Source organism: Dromiciops gliroides, chromosome 3, assembly GCF_019393635.1.
Source record: "Dromiciops gliroides isolate mDroGli1 chromosome 3, mDroGli1.pri, whole genome shotgun sequence".
NCBI classification, from domain to species: Eukaryota; Metazoa; Chordata; class Mammalia; order Microbiotheria; family Microbiotheriidae; genus Dromiciops; species Dromiciops gliroides.
In genome coordinates, this window is record NC_057863.1 from 489,466,809 (window position 1) to 489,485,830 (window position 19,022).

At 38.9% G+C, this 19,022-nt stretch overlaps 1 protein-coding gene across 1 annotated transcript in view; it reads left to right on the plus strand.

The window, feature by feature from the left end:
- The first annotated feature begins 1,009 nt into the window (after window positions 1-1,009).
- Window positions 1,010-19,022, plus strand: part of CRYL1 (crystallin lambda 1) — a 178,598-nt gene continuing 160,585 nt past the window's right edge. The window contains exons 1-2 of the mRNA XM_043997794.1: window positions 1,010-1,201; window positions 13,402-13,509. Of these exons, the coding sequence (XP_043853729.1) occupies window positions 1,161-1,201; window positions 13,402-13,509 (149 nt within the window). The 5' untranslated portion in view covers window positions 1,010-1,160. The remainder of the gene's footprint in view (window positions 1,202-13,401; window positions 13,510-19,022) is intronic.

Consider the following 19,022-nt stretch of genomic DNA (forward strand, 5'->3'; position numbering starts at 1 on the left):
CTGGGCCTACAGCTTCCTCCTTTCTGTCAAATTAAAAGACTGAAAACCTAATGGTGTTTACATTTATGCTGTTCATCCTTCATGGACTGCTTCTTGTTTGCTGTTTCAGACATCAAATGTCTGCCACAGCAGTCACTTTAGACAATCGTTTATTTATTTATTTATTACAGAGCAGTGAGGGTTAAGTGACTTGCCCAGGGTCACACAGCTAGTAAGTGTCAAGTGTTTGAGGTCGCATTTGAACTCAGGTCCTCCTGAATCCAGGGTCGGTGCTTTACCCACTGATAAGCTTCCCCTTTTTCTTTTTCTGTCACATAAATTGTCTCCATGTTGAAGAAGTAGGTTTTGAAAATCACATGGCTTTTTCCATTTCTATTCATACAGCATTATGGAATTTCATGGAAATTTTTAGTCTCAAAGACTGATAAAACAGAATTTCCGTCTTTAAATTATGACAGGAAGCTGATGTACTGGAGGAAAATCCAGCAATAAACACTAGCTAGTTTGAAGGTCTGTAACAGTTGCAATCCAAAAGCCGTGAACAGGAAGACAGTGTCAGCGTTCCTTTTCGTCCATTTAAATAATTTGTGAACAATCCATGTGCAAAAAAAGAGCAGGCTTTTTCATGGCAAACTAAAGCAACTTAATTTTAAATTCTAAGGTTGGAAATAAAAGGGTTTTTTTAAAGGAGGAAATCAAGCCATTGGCTGATCGCTTTACTTTCTGTCCTCGTACTGTTTTTTAGACATTACTTCATCCAATGGATTTATGAACTTCACCAGCCCCACCCGGTAATTCAGTCCTTCACCAAGGGGTTAAGTTCCATAGATGTGCTGATTTGCGAGCCCGCCCGCAAGCTTTCTGCCGAAGGTCTCCCCAAATGTAATCACGTTTCCCCAAGCGCTCACTTCCCGCAGCCTATCGGAAGACTCCTTTCACCTCGCTTTAGGGGAGTTCTCTCTAACGAGGGGGCTGGAGAAGAGGAGGAAGGAGCCTATGAGCGTGCGAGTTACATTCCTCTCGGTGCCCTTTAAGAGCCTCAGCCTCGGAGCCCGGCAGGCAGGTTTCCACCTCCTCCTCCTCCTCCTCCCAGCTCCCGCGCCCGTCACTGGGTCTCCTTAGGCATCGGGCTCCCTGCTGTGACCCCGCCAGCGCAGGAGATGGCTTCCACTCAGGATGGCAGTATTGTGATTTTTGGCAGGTAAACCTTTCGGCGTGCCCAGCTGGGGTTTGGCCACAGAGCCCGTCTAGCTGCCATTTGCAACCTTGAGGAGAAGAGAAGTTGTAGGTTGTAGTTGTTTGTACCTGAGCGTGGAGCTGCCCCTCCATCCATCCCTCTCTTCATTTCCTCCCCTGACCCCCCGCGGTGCGGCGGCTCTGGCAGCTGCGGTCGACTTTCCTGTTTTAAAATGACTTTTATTTTTTAAAAAAGCCCTCCTTCAAAATGTAACCCGATCTCCAGCTGTTTCTTTGGAAGAAAACTCACAGCCTGTGTTTGTTCCTTCCTTGTAATTAAGTTACTCTCTTACTCAAAGCCTGTGGCCTCCCTCGGGGGTGTATAGTGGTGTTCAGTTTCATATGTTTTCTTAAAGCTAGGTGATGCATTTCGGTCATCATTCTGGGAGGCTGAATGGGAGCCTTGAAACAGAAGCAGCACTTTTAGGTGAATTTAATTCATTCTACTGGAAGTCAGTCAACGAGCACTTATTAAGCGCCCACTATGTGTTAGGCACTCGGATACTCAGAAAAGCAAGACAGTCCCTGCTCTTAAGGAGCTGTCACAACATGCAAACCACTACCTACAAACAAGATATATGCCGAGTTAACTGGAGATAGACTCAGGGGAAACGCACGAAGATTAAGGAGAACTGGGAAAAATTTATTGCAGCAGGAAGCTCACACTCCCCAGGCCCAATTATTCCATTTAACCTTTCTTTTGACTTTGGGATCAATATGGGGAAACCTTTTGGAAGTAACAAAACTTGGAGTGGCAGAATGACATTTTTCCATTGGATGACACTTTACCAATTTGAGATGCATTTTAAGCCTATAACAATAGATTTTTTCCCCAGAAAACAAACTTTTCCTGTTTTTTATACAAAACAAAACAGCCTTTTTTGGTGGTTTTTTTTTCCTACTGTAAGTACTATGATATTCTAACTCACAATGGCTTTGAACAGTTGACTTCACACAGTTGAGGTGTTTGGCTTTTTATCCTTGGAAAAACCAACTTGAGAAAAGTTACATGTATTTCTCTTATCATTTATTATGGATAGAATTGGTGAATTCTGCAAGTTTCCTGTTGACTTTCTGTCTAGGAAATGGTGAAGATTAACCTGACTTTGGCCTGTCTGTGCATGACTTTGGCCTGTCTGTGCATGACTTTGGCCTGTTGTTTTGTGGTGAAGGAATAAAAAGTGACCTTGTAGATAGAAATGGTTATCTGGTTGGGGATGAGTCCCATGCTCAGTGCCCTTTTGACACATTTGGAAGTCTGCTTTACAGCTACCATATTTCCTGAAGTCATTTATCCAGCTTGTATCTAATATATCATAGAAAATGAGATATTATATATCGTATAATATATATCATAGAAAATCCCTAAAAGTGCTCCTAGCTTAAATGTGTCTTAATTAAGGTTAAAAAAAAACCCAACTGGGCAGCTAGGTGGCGCAGTGGATAAAGCACCTGCCCTGGATTCAGGAGTACCTGAGTTCAAATCTGGCCTCAGACACTTGACACTAGCTGTGTGACCCATGGCAAGTCACTTAACCCCCATTGGCCTGAAAAAAAAAAACCAAAACCAAAACCAACCCAACTGTCTTGTTATGTGTTGAAATGCTATGTCCCTCACTCTTCAGCTCCCTCCTTCAGTTTCTTCCCCAATGAAACCAAGCAAAAAATGGAAAAACATGGAGATTGGGCTAGAGACGCTTATTAAGGGATTCCTGTAAGTCTTACACTTGGATTTAAGGGTACCCAAATATCCATATTCTCTCTGTCTACTCAAGTCCTCCTGACTCCAGGGCCAGTGCTTTATCCATTTCAGCATCTAGCTGCCCCGTCCATTTTAATTTTTTTTTGGTGAGGTTATTGGGGTTAAGTGACTTGCCCAGGGTCACACAGCTAGTAAGTGTTAAGTGTCTGAGGCCGTATTTGAACTCAGGTCCTCCTGACTCCAGGGCTGGTGCTCTATCCACTCCCCCATTTTAATTTAAGAAAAAACTCTTGGCTTTCCCCATTTTCTGTTAAATACCAGACCTCTGGTGAAAGACAGTTATCTGAAATGTACTCTTTGTATATAAAATCCTTTTCTCTTTTTTCTAAAGCGTACTTTCCATAAGAATTTCTCAACTATTTTAATGAATACCACCAGGCCCAGTGACTTTAGAGAAATGTCCTCAATGAGGGTAGTACATGGGAGAGGAAAGGAGAGAAAGGACTTGTAGGAATAGGGCTAGTGAGAAGGACGCTAAAGAGGGAAAAGTAGGAAATGACAGCTCACTCCTATAGACTGAGCTCTATGAGAGCCAAGACTGTTTTTTTGTTTTGTTTTGTTTTGTTTTTGCTTTCTTTGTATCTTTATCACTTAGCACAATACCTGGCACATAGTAAGCACTTATAAATGTTTATTGTCTTGATTAATAAATGTGAATGCACAGGAAGATTGAAGTACAACTGCATACAACTCTATACAAAGGAACGTTGATATAAATGTTGAAAACAAGAAGTGTTTGCAGGTGTTCATTTAAGTCATGCAAAATTTTATAGGATAGCTACATTTGACACAATAAATGTGTTCCTGATTATGTGTATACTTTGAACCCTAAAGACCTCTATTAAAGCAATAATCCTGGGTTCTGAAAGATTATATGCTAGCTTCACCTACTAGTTTCTTTGACTTCAAGTCTCAATTCATATTCCACCTTCTGCAAGAAGCCTTTCCCTATCCTCTCCACTCCAGCTGCTGTTGCCCTATCTCTGAGATTACCTTCCCCTTTCTTTTGTATATATTGTAAATAATTGTACACACCTAGTTATTTAGATGTTGTTTCCTTTGAACGCAAGCTTCTTGGGGCTGGTGACTTTTTTTTGGGTCTTTTCTTTGTGTCCACAGCCCTTAGCAGAATGTCTGTCACAAAGTGCTTAGTTAGACTGACTTTGAAGGCCATAGTATCAGCCTAGAAGTGGCATAACTAACTGAGAGAACATAACACCAGCTCATCACAGTTTGATAAAAAATGTTTTTACCATAGCAGCTTGGGGTCATTGACTAAGTCATAATCTATATGAATGGGAGTAGTAGCACTCACAAGATAAAACTGTAAGATTATTAAAGTGTACTGGATTGACAAGTTCTACTTTGCTCTATTATGGAAGGGGGGAACTTATCAAATATATTTTGGTTTTTGTTCAGATTAAATTTTTGCTTAGATTTACAACCTTCTGAAAGATAAACTTTTGACTTATTTAATTAAAAAACAAATACAGCAACCTTTTACTTTGGGTTTATTGGCATTTTCCAAGAAAATCTTGGTGGTATTAATTTTTTCTTCTTGCATGCTTATTTTTATTTTAAATCAGTCTAAAAGCATTTACTAGGCACTTACTATGTACTGGGCATCATTTAAAAAATTACACACTGGGGCGGCTAGGTGGCGCAGTGGATAAAGCACCAGCCCTGGATTCAGGAGTACCTGAGTTCAAATGCAGTCTCAGACACTTGACACTTACTAGCTGTGTGACCCTGGGCAAGTCACTTAACCCCCATTGCCCCGCAAAAAAAAACAAAAACAAAAACAAAAAAATTACACACCAAGCAAATTGGTAAAGATGAAAAAAGATGGGAATGGTCAATGTTAGGAGGATTGTTGAAGGTGGCACACCAGTGAAATGTTAGTGGAACTATAAATTAGTCCAACTGTTTTTGGAAAAGCACTTTGAAATTATGCTGGGAAAGTGACTAAAATGTCCATACCTTTTCATCTAGAGATCTCAGTGCTGGGTAGGTGCCTACCCAGGAAGCCAATGAGAAAAAAGAAAGGCCGCATTTACACCTAATTCTTTATAGAATCACTTTTTGTAGTAACAAAGAACTTAGAAACAAAGATGCTGGGGGAAATGGCTAAACTAGTTGTATATGAATGTCACACAGCTAACAAGTATCTGAGGCTGGATTTGAGCTCTGGTCTTCTTGAATTCAGGAAATGGCTAAACTAGTTGTATGTGAATGTAATGGTATTTGAAGAATTCGGAGAAGCATAGGAAGACATTAATTCAGAATGAAGAATGCAGGGCCAGCAAACAGTGATTACAATAATAACAAATTGCAGCTGAATGTTATGAAATGATGATGACCAAACTTTCTTTCTCTCTCTGTCTCTGTCTCTGTCATTTTGTTTTTGGAGCAATGAGGGTTCAGTGACTTGCTCAAGGTCACACAACTAGTAAGTGTCAAGTGTCTGAGGTCGAATTTGAACTCAGGTCCTCCAAATCCAGGGTCAGTGCTTTATCCACTGTGCCACCTAGCTGCCCCCTCTCTCTTTCTTTGGCAGAGATGGGGGTGACTTGACTGAAGAACATCAACATATAATTTCAGATTTCGTTGATATGTTGGTCCATTTTATTGAACCTTTTAAAATTAGTTGTAAAGAATAGCTTTCTGATTAAGGGAAGGGTAGTATTATATTGGGAAATGTAGATGATGTAAAAATAAGATATTAATCAAATTTATTTTTTAAAAAATCACTGCATGATTCAGAATGCTGAAAATCTCTTTTGTTGCAGGAATAGTTCTTGTGGCATCTAGGTGGTGCAGAGAGTAGATCGAATGTTGGACTCAAAGTCAGGAAGTTCTGCTTTCAATCCCTACTTCAGACACATAAAAGTTATGTGACTCTCAGCAAGTCACTTAACCTAATTGTAAAATAGGATTAATGATAACACCTGAATCATAGGTGTTATCTCATTTGATCCTCACAACAAACCTAGAAGGTTATGACTCCCGTTTTATGGATGTGGAAACTGAAGCAAATAGAATTTAAGTGACTTGTCCAGAGTCACATAGCTAGTAAGTTTCTGAGGCTGAAATTGAGCTCAGACATTTCTGAGACTGTTGGCCCAGCAGTTTAGCTTCTGCACAGCCTATCTGACTCTGTATATTCAGTCAATTAACCGTTTAGCTATTTTGAAGAGTATTTGCCTTTGGAAATTGCTATAGTATCTTTTTGCTTTCTGTAGGCTAATTGAGGCTGTGCTACCTTTTGTAGCTGTGTTCTTCCTTTATTCTATCACCTTTCCCTGACATTTTTAGTTATTTTTTCCTACCTTGCACCAAATACCTTTTAGTTTTACTAAAAACTAGGTCCTCTGCATAGTAGAGCCTAACAGAAGATCTTCTGTTGAGGCCATTTTCATATGCATAGTCAATTCTTTCTATGGAATAAATGAAGATGGTTAATTTAACTTTTAGTACTTGACTAGATAGCCCATTTGCATTGAAAAGGTATATTAGTAATAAACTAGCCAATTGGAAGAATCAGACTTCCAATAAAAAAATTTTTTTTGAGGCAATCAGGGTTAAGTGATTTGCCCAGGGACACAAAGGTAATAAGTGTCTGAGGCCAGATTTGAACTCGGGTCCTCCTGACTCCAGGGCTGGTGCTCTCTCCAGTGTACCATGTAGCTGCCCCAATTTTTTTCAAAAAATATCTTAACTTTTATTACTTGAGTAGGTAGCCCATTTGGATTGGAGACGTGTATCAGTAAAAAAAATTGGCCAATTGGAATAATCAGATTTCTAATAAAAATATTTTTAGGATCAGCACCATTCATACAGTAGGAATATAGTTGATTGTAGAGTTAATCCTATAGCAGAGGATAGAATTATGGTTAAATAATAAAAATATTTTACTCTTTTCCTATTCCACAAGGTATGTGCTGATGCACATATACACAGGGGTATTCCAAAAGTCTTAGTGTAGCTTTAATAACAAAACTACACTAAGACTTTTAGCATACCCTGTGTACAATTATAATTATTATTATGATGTCAGCGCTTGCTACAAATTTTGGTTTCCTCAATCAATAAAAATCTTAACCTATTATTTTTCGGTTCATAAACAGACATCATGGGGGTAGGGCATTTGATTTAGGTTTTCAAGGATGGGGAGCAAGGAAATTACAGGTACAGGGAACAGCTTGAGAATGGAGAAAAAATCTCAGGGCATGTTGTGGGGATAGAAAGTAGTGTATTTCGGAGAGTGTGGTGTCCCTGGTAGGCATGAGATAAGGCTAGAAAGGCAGGGATGGTGCCAGCTTGTGGAAGGCCTTGAATCCTGGGCAAAAAGTTTTAATGTTACTTGGTAGGTAAGAGGGAGCCACTGAAAAATTTTGAGCTTAGTCCTACAGATAGATTAATGGATCAGTGAGATCAATATGGGAGTGGACTGCCTGTACTATTATATCAGCTTCCTAGGCTCTCTGATTCCAGTCTCTCCATTTATCTTCAACATAGTTGCCAAATTAATATTGTTAAAGCATAGATCTGTCGTTACCCTGCTCAAAAGTTTGCAGTGACAACCTTCTACCTCTAGGATAAATTAGTGTACAAGCCTCCCAGCACATACCTAGTCTACAACTCCCTTTGCAGACTTCTTTCTGTGGTTTTCCTTCACTCATTCTTTCTTCAGCTAAATTGACCAACTGGCCATTTCTGAACTCAATATTCTGTCTCCTGTCTCTGCTTTTACATAGGCTGTTCTCCCATTCCTGGAATGTATTCCCTTTTAGAATCCCTAACTCATTCAAGCTTCAACACAGGTGCCACTTCCTATGTAAAACCTCTCCTCATTTCTCCCCACACCTGGGTTGGTTAGTACTCTCTATGCTTCCTGAAATAACTTTGTCTTTACTGTTACTTGTACACATTGTGTCTCACTAATAAAATGTAAATTCCTTGAGATCACAGACTATTTCATTTTGTCTATCACTACCATATCTATAATGTCTTGCACAGAATAGGGTCTTCATTAGTGTTTGTAGGATTGAATGATGAAAGAGCCCACTACCTTTTGAGGCAAGGTAGTCTATTTTCAGACTACTCTGATTGATAGAATGTTTTTCCTTACATGAAGCAAGATTTGCTCCTCCAACTTCTGCAGATTGTTTCTTGTTCTGACCTCTGGGGCCAAAGCTCCATTTTAATGCTTACTCAGCAATCTTCTGTTCTCTACTTTGGTCTTTTTGAGTGTCTTTCCCAGAAGAATGTCATGCCCTATGGAAATAATCAGTATTGGTTATCATACCAAATATATCTCCTGTTGTAAATCAGTAAACTGTGATCTGGTTTATAAACCAATCTCTTAAGAAATTGTTTAGGAAATCATTCCCCCAGAGCCTGATCACATAATTGTGGGTAGATAATATTGTGTTACTGATACCAGGATCAGACTCTGGACTTAGGACAACCCTAGCACTACCATCTACCTCCTAGATAGCTTTTGGCTAAATGCATCCCTTTTCTAATTGCTGCCCAATGTCCTGATTGCTCTGTCGTTTTGTTGTTTTTCTCTAGCAGTGAACAGCTGAAAACTGAGGCCACAGTGTTGTTAGACTCTACTTGTAACTGCCCCATTTCATTTCACTATGCAATAGCTCTTGGGGGAAAGTAGAGTACTTTTTTTTTGGTGAGGCAATTGGGGTTAAGTGACTTGCCCAGGGTCACACAGCTAGTAAGTGTCAAGTGTCTGAGGCTGGATTTGAACTCAGGTCCTCCTGACTCCAGGACCCGTGCTCTATCCACTGCGCACCTAGCTGCCCCCAAAGTGGAGTACTTTTGACATTTTATTTTTTATTTTATTTTTTCCAGGGTACTGTTCAACTGATCTATCCAGTTTGGTTTTGAGTATTAGAAAGATTTTTGTATGTGTGAATAGTTAAATAGTTAAAGGAATATCTGTAAACCTTGGTGTACCAGTGCAGCCCCAAAAGCCCCTTACGTACTTGAAGATTGTGTTAATTCAACAATTTATTTAAGGAATACTTCCAGAAATCCCTAAGTCACCATAAACAGCAATGCCTACTTTCACTACTTCGCTCAGCAAATAAAAACTTTTGAAAGCACCTACCATGTGCCAGGAACTGTGCTAAGTGGTGAGTATACAAAGAATCCTCCCTGCCTCAAGGAGTTTACAATCTAATTGTTCTCAATGAGGCTCCTCCATCTGTCCATCTGAGCTCTTGATCCATCCCAGCCTGACTCTTCCAGAATATTGCCCCAACAGTCATTCCTCTCAGGTATTTTCATTTCCGTCCCTCAGACCATTCTCATCTGCTTATATTCAAGGTCTCTTCAGTGCAAAACAACAACAACAAAACCCTTGATGGTTTCACCCCATTCCACCACCACTTGTCTTTCTATTTCTCCTTACTGGACAAATTGTTACTTTCATTTCATTACCTCAAACTGTGTCCTCAGCCCTTTGCAATCCAGCTTTCTATTCCTACCACTCTAACCACAATTATTGTCTCTAAGGAGATCATCCAGTGACCTAATTGCTAAATCAATTGGCTTTTCTTTTTCTTTCAGTCCACATTACCCTTGACTCTAGCAGCATTGGACAATTTGACTACCCACCTCCTTTAGATACTTCTCCATTGCCCTTCAAAGATACCTCATTTTTCTGATTTTCTTGCCTTCTTTTTACCTGGCAGCTCCTTTATCTCTTTTTTCCCCCTCTTCTTCTCAACCCCTTAGGTAAATTTTCTTAAGAGTCTATGTTTGACTATCCTCTCTTCTCTCTCTTTGGTCTCCCTGCATCCTAGACTCTTCCCTCTTCAGTCCATTCCAATCCAATCCCCCCACCAGCTGCCAAGTTAATATTCCTAAATGAAGGACGCTAGGTAGTGCAATGGTTAGAGTGCTGGACCTGGAATCAGGAAAACCTGAATTCAAATTCTATTTCAGATATTTACTAGCTGTGTGCTCCTGAGCAAGTTTTTTAAAACTTGTTTTTCCTCAGTTTCCTGAACTGTTTAAATGGTATAATAAAACACCTGTTCTGGGGTTGTATGAGGATCAAATTAGAATAATATTTGTAAAGTCCTTTGCAAACCTTAAAATACTACATAAATGCTAGTCATTGTTACTACCACCATCATCACCACCACCCAACCATATCTCCAGATCATGACCCTCAGTGACTCCCTATTACCTCTGTTCTTTCACCAAATCACTGTTCTATTCTCTTCACATGTGAAGACACTGTTGATGTTTAAATATACATTTAAAAACATGAAGCTTCAATGCTTTATATGAGTTATACCAATTGGTCAGTATGTTATCAACGTTTGACTTTATACACAAGCTTTCACAGCACCATTTGATCCTTTGCCTCAAAAATGACCCTGACTCTGTTTACAGAGGTCTTTAAGTAAGCATTAAGTTGGCATACAACAGAAAGAAGACCAGACATTCCCAGGATGTAGCTGTCCCAATTTTCAGTCTTTTCCCTAGTACTTTTGTGGAGTTCACCATAAACAGGGAAGTGCTTTTTTTGTTTCCCCTTTTTTGTGTCCTGTTTCCCTTTTTGTACAATTGTATAGGACCCAGGGTTGACTCTTTCTCCAAAGCAGACTGGTCAGAGTTCCATAATTAGTGGCTCCTCTCATTTATCTTGAGTTAGCATGGAGAGGTAGAAAAGAGGGTGTCTTAGAGACAGAAAGACCTGAGTTTGGAATTCTACCACTAACACATAAGTTTTCTGCCCGTGGATAAATGATTACCTCTCAGTATTCCAGGCAACACTTTAGGCTGTAAGTTACTGGCAAATAGCTGATATGCTTTGGTGTGGGAAGTTCCCTTAGTGATGAAATCACAATTCAGGAAGCTATGAATGGATATCCATGTTATTTTTTTTTTTAAGCTCAAACAAAATAAAAACCCATGTAAGCCCCTTGAGGAGAGAGATGGCTCCAGGTTTTTGATATGTACAGTGCCTGGCACTTAATCTTTCTTTCTTCCTTCCTTCCTTCCTTGGCAATGAGGGTTAGGTGACTTGCTCAGGGTCACCAAGCTAGTAAGTGTCAAGTGTCTGAGGCTGGATTTGAACTTGGGTCCTGAATCCAGGGCTGGTGCTTTTATCCATTGTGCCACCTAAATACCCTGAGGAACTTTCTCTAACGTATATCTACCTTGCTAGCTGTAGTCTATTGTGTAGACATTGAGAAGTTAAGTGACTTGTCCTGGGTTAAACCAGCTTTTGGGACCTTGGAGTCAGGGCCCAGGCTACAAGGACCAGTTTTCTGTCCTCTTGCCCCTTGTCCCTTGCCACCTTTTAGACTGGCACATAGCATTATGTAATAAATGCCTGCTAAATGAATAAGTGAAAGAGGGAAACAAGTATTTATTAAATACTTACAATGGACAGTCCCTGCCCTCAAGGACCTTATATTCTAATGGAGGAAAGACAACATACAACAGGGAGCTGAAGTGGGGAGGGAGGAGATGATACTACCAGATATGGTGTGAAGTCTAGAAGTAAGGAACTGGTCCAGGAGGGGAATGAAAACAGGCCATCCTGAGCCCCTCCACAAAAGGGAGGCTCCAAGAGGAATTAACCAATGACTGACTGAGGTAGTTGTGACCAGTGTTCATTTAGTAATTTGGGAAGGATCCATTATGGTGAGTAACTCTAGTTTTGATTCCAAACTAGCTCTAGAAAAGCGAACAAACTCTCAGGTAATTGGAGTCCACCTAGAGTAGGTATGTTGCTAGAGGAATCCCTTTCTTGTCTGATTCTTTTTTTTTTTTTTTTTTGTGAGGCAATTGGGGTTAAGTGACTTGCCCAGGGTCACACAGCTAGTAAGTGTGTGTTAAGTGTCTGAGACCGGATTTGAACTCAGGTACTCCTGACTCCAGGGCTGGTGCTCTATCCCCTGCGCCACCTAGCTGCCCCTGAGGAATCCCTTTCTTAATGAGTGGCCTATGGAAAACAGAAAGCTGAGGCAAAGTTTTACTTAGTTAGTCACAACCTGAGAACAAAGGAATTGGGATCCTGGCCTGGAGAAGTGTGGAGAGGTGGAAAGAATGAGATTGAGATGGCAGTGAGATTGAGGTGGCAGTGAGAAAGACAGGACAAAGGGCTATTGAAAAAAAAAATGAGAAAGACTATAAATGACTATTTCCTTCTAGATTGTTAGAGCAAATGCTCAGTTGCCCTTTGGTGGCAGCCCTTCCAGGACCCTGAATTAGAGTGGTGCAGAGCATGGAAATTTTGTTTCACCTCCGGAGCTGAAATGAACCACAGGAAACTGGGTCTGAACAAAAGTTTGGATTGTATACCCAAAGTAGGCTGGGCATATTCCCTCTGAGATTACCTTCCATTTTCCCTGTATATGTTCTTAGTGTTTGAATGTTGTCTCCTTCATTAGAAGGTGAGCTCCTTGAGGGCAGGCACTGTTTTTGCATCCCTGACATGGTATCTGACACAATTCACTTATCCTTTGTGACTCTTGCCTATATTATCTCATAGATCCTTCTACATATAAGATATATACAGGGAAAATGGGAAGTAATCTCAGAGGGAGGTAGGTAGATGCACAGAAAAGAGAAAGGCTTCTTGCAGAAGGTAGGATTTGAGCTGAGTTTTAAATTGTCTCTGTTGGAGCAGATCCTGTATCATTGAGATCACAGATTGTTGAAGTAACAGACATTAAATTAGTGTGGACAGAGAAACATACAATGGAAATGGGTATTAGAAACCTAGTAAGCCTTATTACTTGGCAGTTTTTCTTTATGCTTTGAGTTCAAACTGGTTTTTCCTTTTTAAGAAAGTTTTTTCTGTTCTAATATGGAAATAAAACTTTAGCCCAGGCAAAAACAGTCAACATTTAAATATTGGTAGGAGGGCAATGGTTGCCTTGTTGCTAAAAGGTTTTTTTTTTTTTAGCTCAAATCTGAGTAATGTTATTTTCAAATGATAGTTTTTTGTACTTTTCCAAGCAGAAAAGGAAACTGATTAATTTCTTCATAATATGAGGGAATATGCCCAGGCTATTTTGGGCATATAATCCAAACTTTTATTCAGATCCAGTTTTCTGTGGTTCATTTCAGGACAAGAGGTGAAATGAAAAATTACTATGCTCTGTACCTCTCTAATTCAGGGCCCTGAAAAAGATATCACTAGAGTGTGTGTGTGTGTGTGTGTGTGTGTGTGTGTGTGTATGCATGTGTGAGAGAGTTAGTCATTTATTAGCAAAGGACAATTATTGAGAATTTTAATTCAAATGGAAAGATAAAAATCTATCTGTATTCTACTCTAAGTTGCTTTTCAGCATAAATGGATAATTTTTTAGTTATTCAGATGACTTATGTTGATGCTTCATTATCTTTTCTTCTAGTGGACTTATTGGCCGAAGCTGGGCTATGTTATTTGCCAGTGGAGGTTTCAAGGTGAAACTCTATGATATTGAGCAGCAGCAGATAACCAATGCACTGGAGAACATCAGGTAAGCCAGCTTTCTACTTTCCACTATTCCATTATAAGTTCTTCAGAATTATCTTGGATCATTGTGTGAAGAAAAATAGTTAAGTCATTCATAGGTGATCATCATATAAGTATTCTGAGGCTTTTCTGAAACCCTCCTAATAGTCTTCCATAACAACCATATACCACAATTTGTTTAGCTATTCTCCAATTGATGGGCATCCCCTCTATTTCTATTTTTTTGCTACCACATATGGGTTTTTTCCTTAATCTCTTCGGGATGCAGATGTAGTAGTGGTATTGTTGGGTCAAACAGTATGCCTAGTTTTATTGCCGTGTGGGCATAGTTCCAAACTGTCTCTAGAATGGTTTGATCAGTTCACAACTTTGCCAACAATGCATTAGTGTCCCTATTTTTTCCATATCCCCTCCAACATTTGTCATTTTCCTTTTTTTGTTATGTTAGCCAATCTGATAGGTGTGAGGTAGTACCTCAGGGTTGTTTTAATTTGCATTTTCTTTAATCGATAGTGATTTAGAGCATTTTTAAAATTTGACTATGATTGCTTTGATTTCTTTGTCTGAAAACTGCCTGTTCATATCTTTGACCATTTATCAATTAGAGAATGATTTATATTCTTATACATTTGACTTAGTTCTCTATATATTTGGTAAATGAGGCCTTTATCAGAGAAATTTGCTGTAAATTTTTCTCCCAGTTTCCTGTTTTCCTTCTAATCTTAGCTGCATTGATTTGTTTGTGTAAAACTTTTAAAATTTAATGTAATCAGGGGCATCTAGGTGGCTCAGTGGATAAAGCACCAGCCCTGGATTCAGGAGGACCTGAATTCAAATCTGGCCTTAGACACTTGACACATACTAACTGGTGTGACCCTGGACAAGTCACTTAACCCTCATTGCCCCACCAAAAACAAAACCAAATTTAATGTAATCAAAACTATTCATTTTACATCTTGTGATCCTCTCTATCTTCTTATTTGGTCATAAATTCTTCCCTTATCCACAGATCTGACATATAAAAATTTTCCATGCTCCCCTAATTTGCTTATGATATAATCCTTTATGTCTGAATCATATGTCCATTTTGACCTTATATTGTGTGCTGTCTGTCTATGCCTACTTTCTGCCAAACTGCTTTCCAGTTTTCCCAACAATTTTGTCAAATGGTGACTTCTTGTCCCAAAAGTTTGGATCTTTGGGTTTATTAAACACTAGGTTACCATGTAATTTACTACTGTGTATTATGTACCTAATCTATTGTACTGACCAGTTTATTTCTTAGGCAGTACCAGATTGTTTTGATTACTGCTGTATAATACAGTTTGAAATTTGGTACTTCCAGGTTGCCTTTTTTCACATTTTTTATTGATTCTCTTGATATTCTTAACCTTTTGTTCTTGCAAATGAATTTTGTTATTATTTTTTCTAACTCTGTAAAATAATTTTTTGGTAATTTTGTACAGAACTGAATAAGGAAATTAGTTTAGGTAGAACTGTTATTTTAAAAATAAAAGTATTTTATTATTTTTCCAGTTACATGTAAGGATAGTTTTCAACATTTGTTTTCATAGGATTTTTAGTTCCAAATTTTTCTCCCTCCCTCACTTCCCTCTCTTTTCCCCTAAGACAGAAAGCAATATGGTATAGTTTATATATGTACAGTAACATTAAACATATTTCTGCATTAGTCATATTGTGAAAGAAGAATCATAGCACAAGGGAAAAACTTCAGAAAAAAAGGAAATAAAAAAGTCCCCAAAAGTAGAAACAGTATGGTTCAATCTGCATTCATAATCCACAGTAGAACTGTTATTTTAATTTTATTGGCTTGGGCCTATCCATGAACAATTAACGTTTCTCCTTCTGTCTTTATTTGTGTGAAAAGTGTTCTGTAATTGTATTCATATAGTTTTCTGGGCTTGTTTTGGCAGGTAGACTTCCAGGTATTTTATATTGTCTGCACTTATTTTAAATCAAATTTCTCTTTCTATCTCTTCAAGCTAAACTTTGCTGGTAATATATAGAATATGCTGATGATTTATGTGGTTTATTTTATATCCTGTAACTTTGCTAAAGTTGTTCATTGTTTCAGCTAATTTTTTAGTTGTTTCTCTAGGATTCTCTTTGTATATCATCATATCATCTGCAAAGAGTGATAGTTTTTTGGCGTTTTCTTGGCAAAGATACTGGAGTGGCTTGCCATTTCCTTCTCCAGCTCATTTTACAAATGAGAAAACTGAGGCAAGTAGGGTTAAGGTGACTTGCCAAAAGGTCACATGGGTAGTAAATGTCTGGGGGCTGGATTTGAACTCAGGTCTTCATGGCTCTAGGCCTGTGCTCTATCCACTGTACCACCACTTGCCCTATAAAATACAGCTACTGATTAAAATATAAACTGTCAGGTTGGCATTTTATAAGCCCTTTTTGTAATTTTGATCCTTACCTTTCTTTTTAGACAACTCTTTTTAAAAAAGTAAATTATAGAATTTTTTCAATGAACAAGCTTTTATTTTCCTTCACCTCTCCCTCCTGCCCCACCTCCTTCTTTGAAAAAAAAGAGAAACAAAACTCTTGTAACAAATATTCTAGTGAAGCAAAAAGCATCACTACGTTAACCATGTCCAAAGGGGTGTGTCCTCATTCTGCATCTCGACAGACTACTTATCCCCTATTTCCTCCAGCTCATTCTATATTCTAGCCAAACTGACCAAACTGGTCACAGATGATGAATACGTATGCTCAGCACAATCCTGTACAAATAGTGGTAGGATTTCTATAGGTCAGAATGATCCAAGACTGGTAAGGAAGAGCTGAGGAACTTTAAAAAAAAGGTTATATAGAGTATGGGAAAAGAAGAGCAGGATAGAACCATGGCTTAAGGTGTATGAGATGTTAATACTTCATGGACAGAAGATGGAACTGCAATTTTTTCTTTTGCTTCTGTTTTCTCTGCAAGGAAAATGATCTTTGGGCTATAAAGGAAAGAGGAAAAAAAAAAAACCCAAACCCATGGCAAATAGGGAGTTGGTTCCCATGATAAGAAAGGAGATAACACAGGACGCTTTGTAGTGCAGGGCAGTCACCTCGACTGCAGTCACCTTTTAACCTATCTTCCAAGACCCGTCCGGAGGGCTGAGTACTTGCCAGCGCTGTAGTCATTGATCTTTGACAAAGTATGGTGAAAGGCAGGTGGAGGGGTGGGGTCTGGACCTGTGATTTCATTAATATGAGGAACTTTCTCCAGCAAACGGGCAAATTGTCTGTAACTTAATAGTCATGGAGAACTGCATGGGAATATATCAGCAGAAAGGTTTGAACTTGGGTTTTTTTTTTTCCTGACTCCAAGGTTGGCCTATATAATACACTGCCTCTTACCATGGGATTGGACAAGAGTAAATTTCCTCCTGATTTTCAAAGGAAAGGAAAGGGAAGAGAATGGAGTCTAGAGATTATGGGGGTGGGGCAGCTAGGTGGCACAGTGGATAAAGCACTGGCCCTGGATTCAGAAGAACCTGAGTTCAAATCCAGCCTCAGACATTTGACACTTACTAGCTGTGTGACCCTAGGCAAGTCACAAGTATAGTATAAATTTCACAAGTATAAGATGGAAGAAATAAGATTAAACAACAGTGTGTGTGAAAAAGGTCTGAGTTTTAGTAGAGTCTCTAGCTCAGTGGGAGTCTACAGTCTTATCAGTGAAGAGGCCATTAGAAAGCTTACCTCCCCTTAGTCATCTCATTCAGTGTTAAGGTAGTGATTATCTCTCTCAATTTTCTGTGGTCAAATTATAGCATCACACATACAAATGTTAGTGTGGCCCTGGGCAAGTCACTCAGCCTTTATTTCTAGACAGGTCCCAGTGTACTCATCTGCAAAATTACCACTAAGGTCCTTTCCAGCTCTTTAATCTATGATCCTGTGCTGTCCTTTGTAACCAAATGAGGTACATTGTATGCGTATAGATGCTTTGCTACATAGCAACAACATATGATATGTGTGTTGTTCTTGCTATCTGCTTTTATTGATTCTAAATGTGTGTGTATATATACATATACATACATATGTATATGAGATATTTATAGTAGTTATGTGTGTTCTGTTGCTGTATATTTCTTCATGTGACCTATGTTTACTGCACATTACACATGGTATGATGTGTGCTGTGTTAGTTGCATTTACTGTCATTAGCTACATGTACCCCTAATCTGCATGCCATGTATTAGTTTCTATATGCCATTTTGTATTCTTATAGTTAGGATTTTATTATGACTGTGTTATATGCTAAATTATGATTCTTATGTTGTGTTCACAGATGTTCAAGTATTATCCTATGTATTTGCAGGGGACTTGCAAATGTTTCACTGGGGAGGGAAGATGTAACAGGGTGTCCCCTGTCTTGGATCACCCCCATAACATAAAGCTGAAAAAACTTGAAGAGACAGAGGGGATCAGATATACCTCTGGGCTCCCAGAGAAACTTAAACTGAAGGACTTTAAAGTGAGAGATGTCAGGGTGGGGTCGCAGCAGTAAGGATTCTCTTTGCCAAGGGCTTGCATTGTCAATTGCTCTAGTAAGCTAGGGGGGAAGCAGTTGGAAGTTCTTGTCAGTGACCTGAAGGGGAAAAAGAAAAACACTTAACTATAGGAAGTTTTGTCTTCTCCGTAACCATGTCCCACATTACAAATTGTGAGCTGGTCCAGAGTTTCTGAGTCTTTTGTCTAATGCCTGGTCCTACCTGACATGTGAGCTGGCACTTAAGTTGATAACTGCAGTATGTTTTGCACCCTCCTTTGCCTTCTTTTTTTTTTTTTTTTTGGGTGGGGCAATGAGGGTTAAGTGACTTGCTCAGGGTCCATACAGCTAGTAAGTGTCAAGTGTCTGAGGCCATATTTGAACTCAGCCAGTGGCTTTATACACTGCTCCACCTAGCTGCCCCTATCCTTTGCCTTCTTAAAGGACAAGTGATACTGGGAGACTAAAACTAAACTCTGTCTTTACTAGAACTTCCATTTTCAGAGTGTCTGATGTCACTGTGTGTAGGTTGCTTGCATCTAAACCAGAGATTCTTAACCTTTTTTTGTATCATGGACTTCTCAGGAATAATGTTTTCAAAAACTTAAAATGAAATACATAGGATTACAAAGAAAACCAATTATTTTGAAATATAGTTATCAAAATATTAAAATAAACCCTCAATTTTTGGAAGCCAAGTTAAGGACCCTTGGTCTAAAAGAAGTTTTGGACATTATGATGCACAGAAGATATTTTATATGTATTATTTTATTGCTTTTATTTATCCTGTGCAAAAAAATAAAAAATACTATGAAGTTAAGCATTGTTCTCTCTGTAGCTGTGAGGAAGTGATTCAGTATGTAAAGGTCTTGTGACTCGGTGAAATCTAGTGAGTTCCTGAAGGAGAATGGGGTATTACCAGTAGGTGGTGGTTGAGTGCTAATTATTTTTTAATCTTCTTAAAATTTCTTTTCATTAATCAGGCTTTATTTTTTATCACC